This window comes from Perissodus microlepis, chromosome 11, assembly GCF_051167445.1.
Source record: "Perissodus microlepis isolate ML-2025 ecotype Zambia chromosome 11, ASM5116744v1, whole genome shotgun sequence".
Taxonomy (NCBI): Eukaryota; Metazoa; Chordata; class Actinopteri; order Cichliformes; family Cichlidae; genus Perissodus; species Perissodus microlepis.
In genome coordinates, this window is record NC_140471.1 from 19,613,760 (window position 1) to 19,635,777 (window position 22,018).

A 22,018-nucleotide genomic window follows, 5' to 3' on the forward strand; every position below is an offset into this window, starting at 1 on the left:
AAAGTTACAATCAGAACAAATGTTAATAAGTTTTAAAAGGGCCTTAAACATGAAGCACAGAAATGAAGAACAGATGAAATATGTAAAAGTGATGATAAAAGAGCTCAGCTGACAAGAGATTCGACAGGCCTCATTAGTTTCACACAGTATAGTTTAATTTTCATCTTTTCATCTTCCCAAAGGCCCAAACAGTTCTGGCATTGTTTATGTAATAATGATACAGTGTTTTATGACCGTCTAGTGAAAGGCAACAGTGAACAGTTGTATTTGCACCAAATGAAAAGTCTTTTTTTTTTTTTTAGGTTTACGGAAATAAGACATTTATTGCTAAAGAACCACAGTCCCATAAACCTACGTCTATCATCTTTAGTCAAAGTATAAAACTCATCTGATGGGTTAGAGTAACAAAGTTTGGACATGGAATAAACTACTTCTCTTCAAGGGATTTAGTGTATGAGGACGTTTCCTGTCCAAAACCCTGAGGGGAAATCATTTAAGAGGTATTTAATAATTTGAGGGCGAAACCAAAATAATCTCAAATCTTCTGGAGGAGCAGTTTTCTGTTTCTCACTGAGACACCATCTCTCATTCCTCCTCCCCTTCTGCCGTGAACTCGGATCTGTTAATGATCTCTTTGCCTACAGTCCTAAGTGGGAGCAGGCATCGTGCATGGCCTAGAGCAGCGTTACATGCCGTCACACACTCCAGAAGGGACTGCTTAACTGCGGTCTGGAGCACACGGGCATGAGGCTGCGGAATGTGCATACACTGGAAAGGGGGTGGGGTGGGGTTGGGACCCAGAAGAGAGAGGGGAAGCACAGCAGCGCCTCTTTCTACTCCTCACAGGTCTCCATATTTAGAGCACACTGAATGTCTCTAATGAAGGCAGTCCATACTTTTTTTTCCTTTTAGCGGGGCCGAACATCTGGCTCAGTGCTGTGCGAAAGTGCCGTAGTGGCATTCGTGCCATGTGCACCCTTTATTAGAGGCGGGAGCAGATCTAAAAATGGGATTGGGTGTGCGCGACGCTGTTAATCATGAAGCACAAGGCAGTCACATTTGCTTAGAGATATTCTGGTCTATTTAATTGATGCTCAAAACGACCCTAACTGAACTGCACCGCAAAAAAAAAAGATGTGATGTGATTTTACAAAAAAAGGTTTATTATCTTTAAAATGTTTTTACACTCGGTATGACAATGTGCTTACACAATACTTACAGTAGAGTTGGGTGAAATTTAATTTGTACATAGAAAAATAATAATTAAAAACAAAAAAAACACCACCAACAATAACAACTAAAAAACAAAACACATGAACATCTCCCTGGCCACTTCATTAAAATAAATTGGCTGTGAGTCAGTGGGCTCCTAAGTTTCACTGACTGATATGGGAACTGCATCAGGAGGACTAAGCTGGTGAGGATGGGTGGGCTCACTGTGCTCCATCACCCTACTCTCCTGCATACAGCTTTGGTAATTTTACACAATATTTACACTTTTAATCACCAAATCATATTCCATTTACAAAGTGTCTGCTTAATTAAACATTCCAAAAAACTATTATTCAGTATATTCACATATAAAGCAATGTACATATGTTGGAATTCTTTTTAATGCAATCTTATGCGATGTAAAATCGATGACCTAATGCTAAAGAAACAACTTTTAGTGCCAACTGTAAAAATCTCAGAAATTAATGAGCGACAGTTTGTCGACCAAAGTGTCTCAAATGTCTTGCTAGGAGTGGTAAAAAGACTGAACACGTGGGATGTTTAGAAACGGTTAAAACTGCAATGCTACAACCTTCATTCTCAGAATCATTCCTGCAGGAAGAGGAATTCGGGCAGAACAAGTTGAGGAAGTGGGGCCGGACAAGAAACGAGGGGGTGGGGAAGTAACTGGACACACACCTAAACAGCATGTCAAACATAGCATTCAAACCCTGCTCCCGTTATTACACATTAACTGATAAAAGTCAAGAAAAGATTGACCGCTAACTCCTTTTCGCCAGCCTGATTGCCACCGATTGATCCCTCAGTATACCGTGAGCAAAAAGCTCATCCCCGTGAGGGAAGATTACTTGAAGTAAGAAGATGTGGAAAATGTAGGGATTTCCATAAGGATCACTCTGACCTCAGGTTACATCATGCATTCATAAAACAACAGAGGCTCCAAAGTCTTGTGGTTAAGAAGGCAGGGTTTGCAGGAGTGGAAGCTTGGACCTCCACAGCCCATTTAAAAGCAGCACCAGATATGGTCAGTGGCAGGGGGGCTGAAGCGTGTACAGAGGGGGGAGAAAGGAGGCTGGGGAGGGAGAACTCGACTGTTCGGGCACGGATCTTTTTTTTTTTTTTTTTTTTTTTTTAAACAGTGGAAAGTAACAACAAAACTTTGATAAATGTGATACCAAAGCTGATTCCTGTGAATGATCCTCATTCAGGGATATAACAGTTTAAAAACTGGAATTGAGGTGATCATCTGAGGAACTTTTAAGAGCCGCAAATGAAAAAAAAACAAAAACGCTAAAAAATAAAACAGTCAGTGAAAACAGTCTCTGTAGCACCCCTCAGTGTCATCGTCTGAGAACACTGCACCTGGAGTCTTGGGTTGGTCATCAACAACCAAGTCTCCCAGAGTCCGTATATCGGGGCTCCTGTGCGATCCGCAGGGCCTGGAGAACTTCAGCAGTGCAATTCGTAGACATAAATAGAAATAAAGAAACTACTTCACTGTTCAGGCTGGACAGTTCGTACATGTGGGAGTGAATGGAAAGGCAAATCTGTGCTTCTCCTGTGTTAGCGCAGAGCAAAGTGTAACATCTGTGGCCTGAAATGCTTCAATACACCTCTGTGTCCTCCTTGGGTCTGTACACGGCGCCGAATCGCTGCATGTACTTTTTGATGTATTCCTTGGTCTTGTGCTTCACATTTTCATTGCACTCGAGGTCCTCGGGATTCTTGCAAGCTTTCAACTCCTTATTCATAACTCCGTGAGTTAGCTAGAAGACAGAGCAGAAGTGAGGAAAGAGTTAGGCATTCATTCTTGCCCTCAAGTCTACAATAAACTGATATTGAAGTTGTGGTAGAGTGGTTAATCCCCTTTAGTGACTTTGCTCTTTATAATTTGACATAATACAATGCTGCAGTCTTTAAATGGGTGAAGCCTAAGTCGTCTTTCTGTTTAATGCGCCCATGTCCTCAGAGTCCTGGTATGTTCGAGTGGCAAACCACTCGCATGCACTATCCATGGACCTACTGAGAATCATAATGGAAAAAAAACCCCACCGCCCTTTGAAGAGATGCTGGTTGAAAACAGCTTTTGAGAAGGAGCTAAAACAAAAGAGACAGTGATAATAGCTAGCATGTACAACATTTGTTCTGGAGGCAGAACACAAAAACATTTGGCTGGATGCCGAAATCGTGGGAGTTTAATTATTTAGTAATAGTTTGAAGGAAACTTTGAAAACTTTGTTTACATTAAATGCTGACCAGCATCCTCACTGTGCCGTGACCACACTAGGAAAGAAAGAAAAGTTTGCCAGGACTTTGTGGAAAACTTAATCCATGTATGAACACGGTTACCTTTCTAGCCAGGTGTTTGAAGTCTTCTGTGTTGCTGATGCGTCCAGATTTGCAGTCTGGCTTTCGATAAGGATTCAAGCATTGCACTATGAACTGTGACATCTGATTAACAAACAGGTATAAAGTTAAGTAATGTACAGAATTAAAAAAGCAAAAACAAAACAGAAATGGCCGGACAGATTCACGACCATGCAGATCGAAGTGCAGACACTGTATATATGTTTTAAAAAGGAGTTAAAAACATTGCTCTTAACACAGTTTGTGGAAACTCTGACTCACCTCCTTGCGAAAGGTCTCTTTACTTTTCTTAGCGAGTTCACTGGAAGTGTCTGCTTCAGCCGTCTTTGTGGAAAACTGCAGCGTCATCATAAGAGAAACTCATTAACAGGCTTGTTTGCGGACAAATATAACTTTGAAATGCTGCAGACCAGAATTAGCACGCCACTTTGCAAACTGATTTTTCTATGCTGCAAACCTAACCCTAGCTTAGCTTAATTAAAACATTCCTACAAGTTGCAACGACAGCTACTGAGGTCAGTAGGGAGTAAATGCAGCACCTGTTCACCAGCTATTTGAAACAACGCAGGGATATCCTGCCAGGGTGCTGCTTCCTCTCTGGCCGCAGCCTTCCACAGCAAAGCCAAGCAGGCAGCAGTTAACTGCCTACACCCACTACGAAGCGGTGAGTATCAAGAACAAGCGTAAAGGATTCACACACACACACACACACACACACACACACACACACACACACACACACACACACACACACAGAGGAGGAATCCAGACAGTGAGACAGAATGCTTCGCAAGGCTAAAGCATGTGTCATAGTTTTGAGCCCTGGAGGTGGGCACCACCATTGTCTAAAGTCTACAGCTCACACACATGTAGCTGTTCTTGGATTAATGAACAACATGGATGTTTCACCTCAGTCTTGTTTCTTAAATGGACCAACACACCCTACAAATAAATCAAGGAATCTCTGTATGCGTGTCAGTGTGTGTCTTCTTTGTGTTTCTCAACAGCTGTTGTATCTCGTGAGTCGGAGTTTGCCCGGATGATGTGTGGTCTCATTTCTGGGGTTTTGTATGCAGACAACACTTAAGATTTGTGACCTCCTACACGATGGCACGTCTCTGTACTGTCACCACTTAAAATGACAAAGTTTACAAATAAACTTCCACCGACTCTCACGTCTACCTTTGCTGTGGGTTGCATGTCCGTCACTGTGCAAGTCTTTCAAAGAGACAGTTATGCAGTTAAAGCGTAAAACCCCAAACTGCAAATAAATGAAGGCTAAATCTCCCACATGGTTTCCATTATCCTTAAAGACAGGATAAAAAATGAAAGGGGAAAACAAAGGAAGCAGAAGAGAGGAGATGAGCTTAGGCATCGCCTCCTCTTTAGCCTTGAGGCTAAAGGACAGACAGCTGAGCAGGGGGCGGGGCGTTTAGACACACTCTTCAAATTTCTGTCTCTCTGTAGAGTGCGATGAAGCCATTTTGTGAGGCGTAGTCGCCGCCAAGTTTATAAGACTCGACAGAACGTGGTGTTGTGCTGAAGGCTTTTCTTCTTCTTCTTTTTTTCTTCTTAGTTGAGAAACAGCTGAAAGTAATCACTGGTGCAGCATCTTCAATTAACTCAAGGAACAAACACCATAATCGTGTTTTGCATCCAAGCGCAAACTTTCTGGGGAACTAACGAAAAAGTAATGTGGATTCTTTCTCATTGTCAAATGAAGGAATGCAGCGATACTTTTCCACTCTGTGAAGACTGTTACTAAAACCCGCTGTTTCTGACCACCCACCTAAGATTAGATCACAACAGTTAACTTTTTTAAAATCTTTCAGTGAAGAGTAATCAATGTCAAAAGCTCACTTTGGAAGGATTTTCATCATAGGTGGGTGTTCCCAGGTCCATCTCTGATTCATGGTCCACACTAGTGTTGTCACTATTTCCTTCCCAGGTTGGTGGATCCCACTGTGTTTGCCTAAAGGGAAAATAAATAAATAAATGAAACACAATATGCTTGTGAGGACTTTACTGAGGCGCACATACACACAAAACACCCCTGCAACACAGTTTTACTAACCTTGTAACAATGTGGTAGTAGTAAATTTTGCCTTCAGGGTCCCGAGCCACTTTCCAGTTGGGAGGTAGGACGATAGTTTTGGGTTTAGGGGGAGAAGGTGGAGGCAGGTCTATCACACTGTTGGGCACAATCATTTCCTGGAGAAGAAAATAAGTTTTAAACTAAGTATGATCACAATATATACACACATACAGCTTCACTTTAATGTGTTTAAAAAGAGATCAAAAATTACTGACACAGCTTCCATTTAAAAACAAAAAGAAAACAAAAACAAATTGACATCTAATTTTTAATGTATATGGCCATTATGTAACAACTTAAATTTGTCACTATAACAACTGTAGTTTGAAGTCATACTGTTTACATTCTTATAAACAAATGGGACCCATTTAGCTGGACTCTGTCTCATATTAAAAGGGACTTTTAACAGATGCATAATTCAGATCTATACCGCCCCCTTGTGGCCACGATAATAGGTCTTGTTCAAAATCACAAACTCAACTGCCTGATAATATCTCTGTTTTACGTCTTGTCTGTTACCTGCTGAACAGTTTGAGATGTTACAATGGTGGTGACTGTGCCTCCCTGCTGCACCACCACTCCCTGCTGACCAGGATATACCGGCTGGCCATGTAGGTAGCTGGCTGTGGGATCAGTGTATGCCTTCAAAAACAAAGCACAATTAGATGGCAGTCCTACAGACGTTCAGAACCTCTTTTTTCTTTTTTAAGGAATAAAATAAAATATCCTCCTCTGAATTATGAGCTTAGTGTTCCCAACCCCCATCGAATTTGGGTCAAAAATATACTACAGATTGGTCAGGAAAAACACAATTTCCTTTATTAACCATCTTTTAAAAGACTGTCTTGTATTTTCATACAGTTCAATCACAATAAAGATATTAACATTCTCATTTACTTTTTGCTTTTTTGTATATCAAGGAGTTATCTCTTGTATATCATAATATAGGTGATTTATAAAAATTACACAAAAATCAAACGTGGGCAATGAGCAAATCTAAGAAAGGTAAAATGGACATTTGTATATGACCAGAGCAAGAAGATTACCTGTATGACTGGAGTGTTGGTCTGGGGGTAGGGAGCAGGGATGCTGTAGATTGTTTGGCAAGGCTGGCCCTGATAATAGATAGCTGTGGGAGTCTGACCCTGTCCCGGGGCTGTGGCATACTGCTGTGCAGGTTGTGTCTGCACAGTCACTGCCTGCTGAGTGGTGGGGTCCCAGAGAGTGGTGTAGCTCTGTTGGCCCTGTACCTGAGGGGCAGACTGGGCTGGTACCGACAGGACAGCTACGCCTGCATCCTGGGTTGCTACAGTTGGCTGGGCATACTGCTGAGGGTTGCCAGAGGCAAGGTTTGCGGTAGTGACGTGCTGAGGGAGATTGGTGACTGGAGTGGTTTGGGGAGTGGAAGATGGAGAGGTCAGTCCTAGATCTGAGACGAGACGCTGGGGTGGAGTCTGTTCATAGTTGAGACTCGGCTCCACTGAAGGTGTTGGGAGAAGTACTTTGCCCGCATTGGGGTTGGAAGGATCCACAAAAGTCTGGATGGGATATCCAGGTGGGTACGTGATGAAGCCAGGGCTGGAGGCATAGGCTAGAGCCGTGTCATAAGCCAAAGACTGAAGCTGCTGCTGCTGCTGTTGAAGCTGTTGCTGCTTCTGTGCTTCCCGCTGAGCAACCTCCTGTTCAAACAGCTTCCTGCGCTCCTCTGTGGACAGTTTGTTGCGCTCCTTGCCACCAACTCCTCTTGGTGTCTTGCTGCTGTTAGATGGATCAAACCTTCACAATTCAGAGAACATGAGGACAGCTGAGTACCAAACCTTCACTAGGCGAGTTTGGGAAAAGAAAAAACACTATGATTCGAGGACACAATCAACAAATAACACAAATTCCTACCGTTCCTCAGTGCGTCGGCTGCTCCTCTCGTAGGATGAAGGTGGAGATGGCGAGCGTCTCCTCCGTCGCTCAGAGCTGCGCGGAGTTTTCTCAGAGCCTCGATCGCGGTCCCTGTCTCTGTCCCAATCTCGATCCCTGTCTCTGTCATAATCTCTGTCTCTGTCCCGTTCCCTCTCCTTCTCTCGCTCCCGTTCACGTTCTCGGCTTCCTGACGTGGTGCGTGGCGTCAAAGCTGTATCTCGATCTCGGCTGCGATCTGCCAGAAAAATCAAATTATATTAAAAATTATGCAAATAATGTTTCAAACCAAACATAAACTTCGAAGTAACCGTACCTCTTCCTTCCTTATCTACTTGAGTCTTCTTTGGTATCCTGTACACCTCCTGAAAATAACAGAACTTTGACTTTGGAATACAATGGTGAGCACATCGCAAACATTTGGATGATACACATTTCAATACATATTTATCATATTTTCCTTTGAAGGCGACAACTTATGAATATACCTTTAGATCCTTCCAGCTTTCTAGAAGCCTAGCAGCCATGCCACTAATGTCCAAAACACTGAGCTGTGGTTCCTGACTCCTCTCACTCTCCACATCTGAGACACCTTCCTCTTCATCTTGAGAAGGAGTCCCTATCACTGATGGATCCACAGGGGTTGCTGTGACCTCTGAGGGAATCGTGGCCTCCGGGGCTTCAGCGATAGGTGGAACATCAGTGGTGGATTCACCACTGTGTGGCTCACTGCTAGGCGGTGTTTTCTTAGCCTCTTCAGCCTCTGTGTGGGATTCCATAGCCTCTGAAGGCTGCTCAGGTGGAGCATCAGCAACACCCGTTTGACTGGATTGGGTCTCTGGCTCATGGACTTTAACACTGGGCTGGCCTTCTTCTAATTCTGCCTTTTCTGTCACTGATTGGGTATCTTGTGGCTTCCCACTCTCTTGTGTTTCAACTGGCTCTTTTGGTGGCTCCAGCTCATCTGCCTGATCTTCACTTTTGACTTCTTTCATATCCGAGTCCTCTTCCACAACCAAATCAGGTTTTTCCTTCACCTCTTCAGTTGGAGGTTGAGGTTCAGTGCTTGAAGTCATCGCTGCCTCTTCCTGTTTCTCTCCTATGACTTCTTTTCCCGACTCTTCCGCTGAATCTGTGGTTGGATCTGCAGCGTCCACCGGTGTGTCTGCCTTCAACTGCTTTCCTTCAGGAAGTCCTGCACGTGAATTTTCATCATCTTCCTCATCATCCTCCTCCTCCTCTTCCTCTTTCCCATCAGATGCTTTGCTAGCATCAGAAAGAGCGCTGTCCAGACTGTTTTCGCTGATGATTTTAAGGCGTCTGTACACAGCAGGCTTGGACGTGTCACTATCTAGTTCTGGTCCCATTTTAGCGGAGGAACCATCAGGAGTGTTGAGGGGAGTTTGGGCACGGGAGGTGTTCTCACTAGAGTAACCATCCATCTCAGTCTGCTGAGGAAGAGTTTTTGTCTGAGCCCACCGCTGAATGAAGGTCAGGACTCTGCTCTCCTCCAACATGTTCTTAGTTGAGATGGGCAGCACACTGAGGGTCTTCATGATCTGCAAACAAGGCAATCGCTGGTCAAACAGCAAGTGGCTGTGTATGGGCCATACAGTGATATATGATAACATTTTGACATATCTCACCTGTAATTGCAGTTTGATGTTGTTGGCACTGTTGCCTTTAGCTTCGGAAAGCTCCACCATGAAAATCCAGAGCAAAGACAATCCATGATGGTCTAAGAACTGCTTCAAGCATGATGGATTTTGTGTATCCTGTACAAAACAAACATAGCATGTTATAACCTAAAAATGAAGATAAAAAAAAAAACAATATAAACAATGTATTGACAGATCTGGTCATACTTGTATGAGCTTTAGACAGATGAGTTTCTGTTCCATCGTTTCCACTCGGACCATCAGTCTGCAGAGAGACACCACCTGTTTCTCATCGTATAGGCCTTCGCCATTCTCTAGTAATGCCTCCAGCTCTTCATCGACCTGTGAAAGGACAGCATAGAAACAAGAGTGAAGATACATTTTGGCATTTAAAACACACAGTGTATACAGCCTGTAGTTACAATGATGGCTTCTCATATTACACAAGGACAAAGTTTTAAATAATAAAGGTCAACTTATGTACTGTGCAAGTAATCACGGTGAGCCAAAACGCTTGGGCTGTTCTAAAAGCTCATTTTCTGACATTTTCCCCCTATTTCTGGCTCCGTTTGACGTCAAAGAGAGGGGATATCAAGGCACACAGTTCTGGCTGCCCCATCAACCTGCTGTTCAAAATGAGGGGTGAGCCACTCTGAAGAATTCCAGCTTAAATTGAGGGTGGCCTTAAAAGGAGGGTAGCTAAAACAGTTAGTTTCAGAGTGTCTACTGACATGCAATATAAGATAAATAAAGACTGAACTTCAAATTATGCAGAGATATTCCAGCAGTGTCTAAATATTAAAAAAATAATAAGCTTGAAACAAACAAATTAGATCTAATCTAAGAAGCAAGTACAGGCATTGTAATACAGGCTGTTATACCAATTTACTGTTATGAATCCTCTACTGTTACTTTAATACTATGACTTCAAAGACCACTACAATTACCCTGTAAATGAGGCTGTGAATACCAAGTAGTCAAATATCCTGAAGTTCTGGTACATTACTAACACATTTTCACTATATTGCTGAAGCAGTTACTTATTATAGTGATCAAAAGGAAAAAAAAGATAAAATTTTTTGCACTTTTATAGTGTAAACTTTTTAAAAAAGGAACAGTTAATGAGTTCACAGCTTCTGTTGCCTTTTCTGATATGATTGATTTTGCATGAATATTTTCTAACAGGTTTATGTACCTGATTATTAAGAAAAGGAAAATAACAGTTGCACACAGCAGTATATGCAGCTTAACAGTTCTCAGCACTCAATTTATACAAATTTGTAAGTCTTTCCCTCTCTTTGTTGTTGTGTATCAGTCACTAAAGTGCCGGCCTCCATGCAAACCTGTTAAAGCTACACTTAAAAGAAATGCCTTAAGACCTTTAAATATTACTAAAAGAACTGACCGTTGTGAGAGCACTCTTTCGACTGCGGTCTTTCTTCATCTTCCCACCAGCTGCTCGAACACTAACTCTGTTCTCCCCACCCAGGAAGCCTCTGCAGCTGGGTGCTCCACAGAAGCATTTCTGTGCTTCTTTCCTGCAGGGTACAATTAAACAGAGATGAAACCACCACTGCTAAACCATTCGATGAAAAGGTTAACCAGTCTTTCTTTTTGAGTCTATTCATATATTATACGTCGAACACAAAAATACAGCAACCGTGCAGGAACCGTACCCATATCTCTGAAACTGGTAGTCAAACGTGAGCTCAGTTCCTTCAGTAACAGCCTTGGTGGTGAAGAACCCAACTCGAAGCTGACCGTTGACTGTCCACTGAAACGATTAAAAAATTAAATAAAAAAACAAAACAAAACAAAAAAGTCAAAGAAACTAAAAGGATACGCCAAAGAGTTTTATTTTGCCACCGTACCTTTTGGGTTTCACAGTTGGGCTCGCAGCTGTGGTTCATGAACCGAGAGCAATTACCCTTCAGCGTTGCATCAATAATCTGAGAGAGGCAATACAGCGTCAGCCGTTTCTTCCAGCCACCACAAATAACCATTAAAACCATTTACAGACGCCATTTAACGTGTTAAATCATCACTTACCTCGTTATTCTTCAGAGACATAAAATAGTAGTGGATGTTCTTATTGCGAGCGTACTCTTTCACCCTTGTTTTGAACTCTTTGTGGTCCAAAACCTCACCGCAGTATTCCAGTACAAAGGTGTTTCTAAGAAAACAACAAAAGCAGTTTCACATATATCACCACTGTTGTTTTTTCTTTCCACATGCATTTTTATCTAGTATAAGTCACATCTTATAACCTCTTAGGAAGCACTGTCGAAGCCTTGTTCTATCATTATGCAGTGAAATAGAGAGCCTCTTTTGTCAACTACTGAATGTTATTTTCTAAAAATAATTTCAGTGTTCTATTAAAAACCAATAAGTGTCTTACGATGCCAAGTCTTTAGCTGCCCGTAGTCCCCAGCCCTTGTCTTCTGTAAGGATCACATCAAAGTCGGCATGTTGTTTCATCTGAAAGCGGCGATTAGAGCAGTAGGCTCCATTCAGGCACCGTGACGAACTAAGAAAAAAAACATCGCATGGAAAAAAAATGTTACAAGAAAGACGTAAAAAGATTTGATTAACAAAACAGAATAGGTGCTTTAAAAATTATGGATTTCCAGGTTCTTAATTAAGGAAAGTTGTAAAATATTTATTGATGTAAAAGATGCCAGCGGCTCAATAATCTTTATTACACTTACCACTCAATCATCAGCAGCCGGTTTAAACAGTCATCCCCGCATGCTAGTACGCCCCTTGCTCGGTCCTCTCTGGGTAGCACCGGGCACTCACACTGCATTCGTTTAATATCTCGATGAGATTTGCTTTTTTTCCTGCAAATTACATTTTAAAACTTTCAAAGATCAAGTCTGAAAATAATTCAACATTTTGCTAGGAAGTTACTCTTCACAAACAAACTTGATGCTCTGACGGGAATCATCTTACCTTTCTGTTAGGTACAAGTTCTCCTCAATCAAGTCAAAGTACGGAGGCATCTTTTTAGACTTGGCAAACTCTTTCCATCTATTTGCATCTTGAAAGTCCTGCAGAGTGAGTGATGGACGGTCCGCTGCAGATTTTACAAGAGTTTCTTTAGCGACTTCAGTATCTCCTTGACGGTCCCTTTTAGCTGCAGGGCCAGCCTCTGCCTCGTTGTCCGAATCGGACTCTATCTCTGGACGCCTTTTCTTGGGAGGGCCCCTTCCTCTGTGGGGCCTAAAACTGTCTTCTCTAGAGGGGTCGGGTACAGCAGAACCCCTGCTATTGCTGCTTATTTCATGACCTTGTACAAAGCTTGATGACCCTTGAGTGTTAGGCCCACTGCCCTCAAAAGCCGTTTTGCTACAACTTGATGATTTATCCCCACTGAAGTCGTCATGATCATTAGTGAGGGAGTCGGGTTGAATTTCGCCTGAAGGATCCTGATCAATGACATTTGCATGGAGGTAGTTTTTTCTGCTCGTCTGCATGTTTTGCGACTGCTGGATACAGGAAGCAGTACTTGGTCTGTGTTCTTGTTCTTGCCCCTTGGAAAAAGATCCTGACAGTTTAGTGTTTGTTAACTGAGGCCCGTGGCTGCTATCAGGCTGCTGGTACGTACTAGTAGGCTGTTCTGGTTGTGAGAAATCCCAACCCAGGTTGAATTCATGCTTCTCATTAATATTGTCAGCCCTGGAGAAATGATCTTGTTGGTAATGCACGTGCGTCCGATCTCCTCTGTTGCTCACATCATGTTGTTTGTGCCCTTGCTCACACTGTTTGGAATTATCACGCATGGGGGTGGAATCTGTGACACTTGCATGGGAACTGGTATGACCAGCAGTATAAGGCTGGGTACTGATGGAGGTGGAGGCCTCTGAGTGACTGGTGCTATCAATCATATTGCTCTGGGACTGACACGACGTACTATTACTGAGTGAATCGCTTATACCGGTCTGTGTTGTGGGTTGTTTTTTCTGTTGGCTAACTTGATTTGGGGGTTCACTAATATGTTTTTCAGCTGCTATGGCATTCTGCTGTTGTAAAATATTCAAAGGTCCCCTCTCCTCTGTATTCATTGTTAGACAAGAATTCTTTGGCACCACTACTACAGAGTGCAACTGTTTTATAGCCTCGTCGCAATCAGAGTCATACTCTGAGTTATCGCTATCACTGGCCTCACTCTGTCCTGACGCATCCTGACTGGGAGACATTTTGCTCTTGCTAGCACTGTCCTTGGATTTGTTTTCGGAATTTTCCTCATTTGAGTGCTGTGCCGTTGCTGCCGAGTTGATCTGTATCTTGTCATTTATGTGCAGTGGCTGATCTGTGTTTGATTTTTGAGAAGCAGACAGTTTGGAGTCACAGTGGTCGTTGCTGGTGCTGGCTTGCGAAGGCTCACTTTGGTCTTTGCAATTAAAGGTCACGGGTGTGCTCTCTGATTGGACTTCCTGCTTTGAGATCTCCGTCTGCCTTACCAGTCTGGAATGTGTTTCAGCTTCCTGCTGAATATCATCTTTAATATCACAGTCTTGTTGAGCATTATCTTTAGAGAACTCTATTTTTTTGACAGAGATCACCTTTTTAACAGTATTTAACAGTTTACTCTCTACACAAACAGTTCTCTGTGAATTTTCACTCTCCGAGGAATCCTGCCCAACAATATCCCACCGTGACTTTCGGGTACTACAGCTGCCCTTTTTTACATCGGTAGGTAGTGACTCTGGCGGATTCTCAGACTGAAGACAAGATGAATCAGATTTGACTGGCAAATTTGTGTCAGACTCTTTACTGACTGCCTGAGCTTCATCCAGCCCAACATTTTCTGGTTTAGTGTTTTGCTGGACAGCCTCTGTGACAGCTTTATCCACTGAATGAAGTACAGACTCTGGCCCAGTTGAACAGTAAAAAATGTCCTCGTCCTTATTGCACATTGTACTGTCATTACTACTACATAAATTTACGACAGATGCATTTGAGTTCACATGTGTTGGATCATTAGAGGAAAGGCTATCCTTCACATTAGACACGTTTTCCAGAGTAGAGTTTACATGCTTTAGGCTCTCACTGTAAGTGACATCAGAGGCAATGTTATTTTCTGTTTCAAGACCTGATTTTGCTTCTGTCTTAAGTGACAGTTCTTGCGAATCCTCACCACAAGACCCCAACTCCTTTTCATCTTTATTGCCATTTTCATTTCCAACTGGTTGGGAATCTGACTTTTCTTTTGAACTCTGAGAAAATGATTCTGTTGTGGTTGCACAAGATGGTGCTTTTCCAGGGCTATGAAATAAATCATCTGATTGTCTATCTTGCCCAGAAGATTTCACAGAAGATCTAGAGGGGACCTGTTTCGACTCTGGTCTACTGCTTTTCTTTTGAGAGTTTTTACAGTTCTCCAAGGAGCTGGAGCTTCTGTTGGATGACTGTAATTTACCCTTATGATCCGTTTCAGAGTCACTGGGGCTGCTTTTTTGCCGTTTTTCATGTGTCTGAGAGTGTGTGTGACTACTGGAAGATGAAGATTTATTGTTGGCCTCTGACTTATGATGGCTGCTAGATTTACGGTGACTGGAGTCCAGATCAGGAGAACCCTTGCGTAGGGTATCAGAGTCCGATAACCGCTTTGTACTCCTTTCAGACTTTGAGGACTGTGTTCTTTTATCCAACTCTGAAGAGTGAGGTGAATCTACAGATTTTGAGGTTTTTTCAGATTTTGAGTAGGATGATGATTTTGACTCCTTATGCGAGCTTGAGTGGTTAGATGACCTACTGTTGTCACTTGTCCTCGACCTTGTTTTTCTGTGGTCATCTTCAGAGTCGGAACTGTCCCGAGTTCTGTCAGTCCGAGAGCGAGAACGTCTTCTATCCCTGCGTGGAGAACTCCTGTGCGATCTCCGGTCTGATTCATGATAGTAGGACCTTTCAGAGCGCGATCCTCTGTCACTTCTAATTCTGTCTGATCTGGAGTGTGAAGAACTTGTTCGAGAACCTCTTGATCTAGACCGTGATCTAGATCTGGACCTTCGGCGATCTTTCTCTGATCGGGATGAGCGTGAAGATGTGTGTCTGGAATCACGGTCTGATTTCGAGTAACTGGACGACCTTTCGTAATTCTCTGAGCGCTTTGAGAAACTTTTTTCCCTTTCCTCTGCATGTGAACCAGAAGAAGATTTTCTTACATCTTTACTTCTGCTGTCAGAGTTTGTTTTACTTTTGGAATCAACTGATTTGTGGCTGGAAGACATCTGGGCTGAATCTCCATCAGATTCGGAGCCAGGGGGGGCACTATCTGACTGTGACCTGGTTTTCCTTTTGTGTATCTTTTCATCCTGCTCAGTACTGCTGGATGTCTCCCCATCTTTTCCTGAGGAAGCAGCTGGTTTCTTGAGGCTTGAGGTTTCTCTCGTCTCAGAGGTTTCAGTGTGAGCACTTTCAGAGGGACAGGTGCTGATGAGACTCTGGGGTGCTGGGAGTTCATTCTGAAATAGAGAGGTGTGCGGCTCTTCTGGCATAACTGACTGTTTCTCTTCAGTCACAGAGTCATTAAGAATTTGCTTCTTGAAATGCATCATTTTCACTTTAGTAGCTGTGGGGACTGGCGTCTGAGGCGTCTCTGTTTTTGATACTGGCAACAAGGGTGTCTGCCTTTGCTCAGTTTTGCTGTCTGCACTCTTTCCAGGTTTTTCGGAGGTTGACTGTGACGAGGCAGCATGAGGATCTGACTTATCAGGACTGGGAGGGATGAAGAACGAGCTTTGGAGTGGCTTCTTTGTCTGTGAGAAGCTGAAGGACACTTTCTGACGACCCTGATCTTCTAGGTTGACCTTCATCTTGGTCCCTTTAGGCAAAAGGTGGTTGGACAGCATGACTCTGGGAGACAGGCTTTTGATTAGAGCTGCTTTAGACAGGCCCTCCACCTTTACCTACAATACAAGAGAAAACACATAAACGTGCTGCCTCAGTTCTTTTATATCATAAAAAAGGCTGTAAAATGCTGATAAGACCGCAGATATTTATAGTCATTAATTATATTTAGTTAACTTACCGATGCACCACTCCCTTCCTCTCTGGATTTACATAAGAGCAATATGGGAAAGTAGAAGAGAGGAAAGTCAGAAATTAATTTACAATCGTAAAAGTACAGAAAAGAAACTTTAAGATTAAAGCCAAAATTATCAGGGTAAACCTGCAGGATGTAAACATTGACCTGAAAATGTTCTCTGGACTAATGACAAATGACTTCAAAACAACTGTTGCCCAATCTGAAACAGTGGTTCAGTATCTTTCACTCATTGCCAAATATTCTCAAGTTCAAAGGGAATGCTATGCCAAGTGTATTAACACTTCTGATTTCTATCAGAGTTAAATTAATAAACAGACAGAAATAAACAGACTCAAGTTTCATTTTAACATTTTAAATATAGCGGACAGGGAATTAGCTTACAACTCACGGCAGCCATGTGATCATATGTGTTTAGACTACTAGTGGCAAACAGTGTTAGGCAGTAATGGATTTCACCGATAAATAAATGAAATGGAAGTGCTGAGACTGTCAGGTTAACTGACCTAGAGATGTCACATACATCTAAGGGGGGGACAGGAAATTGCTTTACATTACATAACTGCTCAGATCAACTTTAAATAGGTTTCCTCAAACCCACTAAAGTTTGAGGAAGCCTGCTAAACAAAAAATAAACTTCAGCATGTGATGTTGAATACAATAACATTTCTGAGGAAAGTTACATTTTATCTAAATGCACTGTCTTTTGGATGCCTAATTCTCACATAAGTATATACATATATATTATGTCTATATAATTCCAAATTCCTTATAAAGATGCCTTTGGTGTAGAAGAATGTGACATAGTTGGAACGTACCCATGCAAACATGGTATGAGCATGCAAACTACAACCAGATGAACAGAACAGACATTCAGCCTCTGAGCCTGTTACTCTGAGGGCAGAACAATGAGCTACTATGCAGAGAAAAACTATTTTGCTAACAAAAAAACTGCATGTTCAATCAGATTACTAAAAGCTGACTAACTTGCAAGATCAGTTTTAAAGGTTTTAGTTATTTGCTAGGGAAAAAATTGATACAGCATAGTATTGTGATTTTGCTTGGTGACATTGTATCAACACAAGAACAGCAAACAGCAATTTTTTTATTAAATAAATTCAAATACTCTGGGAATATTACAACAAGATGCAGACGATGTCGATGCAGACAGCAACAGATATGATTTTCAACATTTGATCACAACTAATTCCTGTATTATCAGAAACAGATTGCATGCAAATGCCAGCTTGCCCTCATTCAATTGCAGACTGACAGACAACATTCTGACTGGTTTTTCTTTGAAAAACTGAAGGAACCAGCTCAGTGTTCCTTCAGTGGGCTGGTTTCAGTTATTATGCAAATATACTGTTTATAAAATTGGGGAAACCTGCAGTCAGCTGAGACTGAAGAAGTCACTTGAATGAGTGACGGAAAGTTTCTCCCACTGAAAACGCTACGTCCAGATGAACAGAATCAACTTTTGGAGAAACTGAAGTGAGACAACTTTATCTTAGTGGATGAAACAGATATTGACAAAGTTTAACTTTGAGGACATCATTTGCAGTTTAAAAATTATGAAAACTAACAATATATATTATTGCAATGCTCAGAATTTCGCAAAATTAAAAAAATAAATAAATTTAAAAAAAAAAAAAAAAATCACAAAAATATTGTATCATGAGTGAAGTATTGTGATAATACTGTACAGTGGAGTGTCTGGTGATTCCTGCCTCTATTGTTTACATTTCCTGCTTATTTCGAAATGATTTCTGTCAGACATAAATAAAAGTTCAACTCTCTCTGAACTTCCAAAAGTGATCCAGCATGACGTCACCACAGCCCTGTCACCATTTACACCAGCACTGAGGGGGCACCAGATTCACTGCAGTATTCTCCTGAACGACAGGTGCTGCCACACAGACAAAGCCTATACAACAGCATTGGTATGGGAGTAAAAGACGACGAAAGGGGAACGCTTTCTCCAGAAAGTCTCAACTTTCCAAATCTCTGAGCTCCTGCACTGGTATATCACTGAAATGCCGATAAAACCCATGGCCATCGCAAACTTGTGTCTTCAATCTGGCTGCCCCCAACTACACAAGGGTTAGAAAAACCTGAGAAGTGCACGGCTAACTGAAACGACACCAAAGCGCAGCTCGCCTAAGCGGATATGACGTCACTTATGGTGCGTGTCACCATTGACAAGGGCGACAACGGCGGGTCTAATAGGCCCCTGTGCTTTACCATACCGAAGGACAAAGCATTCAGATTTCTCCCCTTTTTACTGCAAGTAAGATTTTTTTCTGGCAGTATGAGTTTCTTTCATCACTCTTTCAATAGAAACACCGAAAAGAATAACAGTTAGTAAGATAATTGTGGAATGACCATGAATTTAAATGTTTCGAAACTTGTTCTGAAATAATTACGTTCTACTAAATGGATTCATATTCATTTCTAACCCTGAACTTAAATAAATAGAGCTCACATACAATGACACTGAGAGAGAAAAGGGGCGACTGGTATGCAACTCCTGTTTCAGTGGCATAGACTACAGAACAAGGGGTTTGGCACACCATTGGGCATTCTTTTCTCATCGCCATGTTGCTGTTATAGATCTTTACTCTCTTTACTGAGACTGGTAACTGGTGTTCAAAAACAACAATAAAAGCAAAGAAATAAAAGCGGTCAACATATAAGAAAACTTAATGTGTGACTTTTTATTCCCTTTTTACTTTTAATAAAATGTGTCTGTTTTCTTTGGGCTAAGCTTGATATGGGTGATGGGAAAAAAATGGGTCATTTATTCCTTTAGGATTTCAATTTTCTTTTTTTTCTCCTGTGACCTTCAAACTGAGACATGTGCGCTGGGACATTCAGTAATACAGAAAGAGCTATGAAATGCAGGAATGGGGAATAACAACTGGTTCCTGTTAAGAACTGCTTCCAAATAACCCCATTAGCTCCATTGGAATTAAATGCTTCCAAGCCAATCGTTTTCATTAATTAGTGCTGCCATGTATTCCTTACAATTGCCCGTTACAAAGAAAAACAAAACAAAAAACAAAACAAAACAAAAAAAAACAATAACAAAGAGTGGAGTTTTTGCTCACCTCAGTCAAATCCAAGCCATATTTTCTACTCTGTCTCTGCACTGAAAAGATAATAAATCAGTTACACTGATGCTAAAAACATGTGTAGGACTACTTTTTTCCCTGTAAAGATTGAATCTGGAATCAATAAGGGCAATCAATTAAAAAAAAAGGATTATAACACAGGTTTCAATGAATATCTTTCCCTTTGCAAACAGCTTTCTTGTAATTTTTTTGTAATTGTTGTAATTTACAAGCATCTAATATTTTAAGCTGATAAATAAATTATAAAAAGAAAATGAAAAATATATGGTTAAAAAATATACATCTTCAGGGAACAATTTCTATTCAATTTGTTCAATATATATATGATTTGTTTGTTTTTTCTGCTTTTACTGTCCTGTATTACCACAACAAATGTTAAGGAACTGTGTATGAACTACAAAAAACACACCATCTAGACAATGACTGACAATTAATAAATAAACAGATGAAAGGATGTGAAAAAAGCACAGAACTTATGAGTTGCATAAGACACTTTAGTGCTTAAATTTCCAAAAAAAAAGCTCTTTATATGAACAATAACATGGCGGTGGATGGGTTGAGGTAGAAGTCAAAATGTTTTAAAAGTAGCGTGCCAGACTATATTCATAAACATAACACAACTTGGTAACCATTCTACAGTTTCTGCTGTCTAATACCTGATCTCTGACTTGTGCAGAGCGTCCATAGAGAAATTCGTCTAGGATTAGTAGGCCTGAAGGGGCTGCTGGCCAAGAATAATCCAAATCAGAGAAATGAGCCCTCCAAAGTGACGCCACACCTGACAAAAAGAAAGACAAAGCAATGAACTAAGTCTCTCTGTATCCACAACAGCTAATCACTCAGGAACTTGTACACTTTTGACACCATTAAAATCTCAGTAAAGTTCCTGCTAATGACACAATAACTGCAGTATTTCACAGTTTGTCTCTGTTGTCCAACACACATTGTATATTCAGCACACAACGTCAGAAAGCACATTGTGTCACATGCATTAAAGCGTTGCACAGTAACGACTTCTGCAGACCCGCCTTCCTTTCTGTTATCTATCGATGCAATGTGGCCGTACCTCGTCTTACTCCCTTAGACATGGACCCCCTCCCCCCAATTTAAGTACATTTGGCTGTAAATTTCCACTGTTGTTGCTTCAGCTGGTCAACATATAGGAAGTTACGTTCGCCAATTGTTTATTAACAGCAAGTTTCATGGTCGAAGATAAATGGAAAAACATGGATGGATGCAAGGCGGGCATTAGAAGATGCAGCTGATTATTAGACACGGCGAAGACAAGCATGCGGACTACATAAAACAAAATGCTGTTTGCAGAACAACGATTTATGTGAATGACCACATCGACACTGTAATGGGACAAACAAATCGTGACTGAATGCAAACTGAGTAACTACACTTAAGCATGGCCTGTGCAGTGAGTGTATGCAGCCAAAACATGGCCTTTAAAAAGACAGCCACTTCTAGAACTAGCTAAATTATTGTTCTAAAGGAAATAATTTAGTCTGCTATTTTGCAAAGATTGCTTACACTAAATCAACACTGAGAAGGCAGAAAACACGTCATACCTTAGTTATTAGACCGTGATGATAATTTGCTAAAAAAATATAATAGCTGAGCTAGCTTGGGTAGGTTAGCAGAGATTTCATGGGCCGTCTTTAAAGACAGCAGGAGCATATTCCTTGTGTATAACGTAGGCTATTACTGTCGACTAGCAAACAGTTGTGTACTTTGACATGCTAGAAGTAAGGCTTTTAGTGTGTTTTCGGGTGCCTGTCAGGGGGTTGAACAATCACATTTGCTTCTGTAAAGGGCTAGCATCAGCAGCTAACACTAGCTGTGTTAGCTTTGCCTCGCTCTGTAGGCTAACGTGGCTGTCGTAAACTTGTTATACTTTGAGCTTTACCTGGTGTGTTCACTCAGAATAATCGGGGTTTTTTCGACAGTGTGAGCACCTTACCTTTGTAGTTTTTTGACACGGAAGAAAATATATGACGTTCACTTCTATTTTAGGATACAATGGACCCCTATAGTGGAGTCTGTGACCCGGCTTTGCTAGCATGATAGCTAATGTTTTGTTTTGTAGTAAGGTGGTTTCACCAGAAATAAGGACCCGCTAAACAACCGGGACATGCTCACGAGGTACTCACTTTACGAAGTGTTTAAGGTCACAGGGATCCCCCATCTTCGAAATCACCGGTGATCGGCTTTCTAAAACATCAGGCAGCAACGTATACCGACGTTAAATCCATACGGAGCTGTCGGAAATGGTCGTCGGCTCACTGGCTCCGCTACTGCTGCGCCCTAGCTTCAGCATGGGTGAATGGTGGTACGACCGAGCCAGAATGCGCTCACATAGTTAGCGAAGAGTTGTGGGAGAGCTCTAAAACACAGATGATAGCGAATGCAGCGCCTCGGGAAGTGTTTAAAATGACAAGACTAACAGTCTGATCCCCCAACGAAGTGTTTTGAGCATGTGTTTTAGCCACTTTTTATTTGTATCAGCCACTAATCGAGTGCCTCTGTGTCTGAGGCTTCTCTGTTCAACATCACATGATATGGGTGC

The 22,018-nt window shown here is 41.7% G+C and overlaps 1 protein-coding gene across 4 annotated transcripts; it reads right to left on the reverse strand.

Annotated features, from left to right (window-relative positions):
- Nucleotides 1-1,142: 1,142 nt before the first annotated feature.
- On the reverse strand, nt 1,143-21,997 carry setd2 (SET domain containing 2, histone lysine methyltransferase). Of its 4 annotated transcripts, none has more exons than XM_084943002.1 (22): nt 21,603-21,997; nt 19,423-19,463; nt 16,298-16,319; nt 12,217-16,175; nt 11,973-12,104; nt 11,663-11,791; nt 11,314-11,437; nt 11,136-11,213; nt 10,941-11,038; nt 10,670-10,802; nt 9,472-9,606; nt 9,253-9,381; nt 8,095-9,165; nt 7,923-7,971; nt 7,589-7,844; nt 6,742-7,471; nt 6,215-6,337; nt 5,675-5,811; nt 5,461-5,572; nt 3,862-3,936; nt 3,583-3,684; nt 1,143-2,999 (listed from the first exon to the last, which is right to left on the reverse strand). In XM_084943002.1, exons 4-22 carry the CDS (start codon nt 16,116-16,118, stop codon nt 2,838-2,840), a joined length of 7,677 nt encoding a protein of 2,558 aa, XP_084799128.1. In that variant the 5' UTR covers nt 16,119-16,175; nt 16,298-16,319; nt 19,423-19,463; nt 21,603-21,997; the 3' UTR covers nt 1,143-2,837. The 4 variants fall into 4 exon arrangements, with proteins under 4 accessions (XP_084799128.1, XP_084799126.1, XP_084799127.1 ...); XM_084943000.1 differs by lacking the exon at nt 19,423-19,463 and adding an exon at nt 20,103-20,224; XM_084943001.1 differs by lacking the exon at nt 21,603-21,997 and adding an exon at nt 20,103-20,224.
- Between the last annotated feature and the right edge of the window lie 21 nt (nt 21,998-22,018).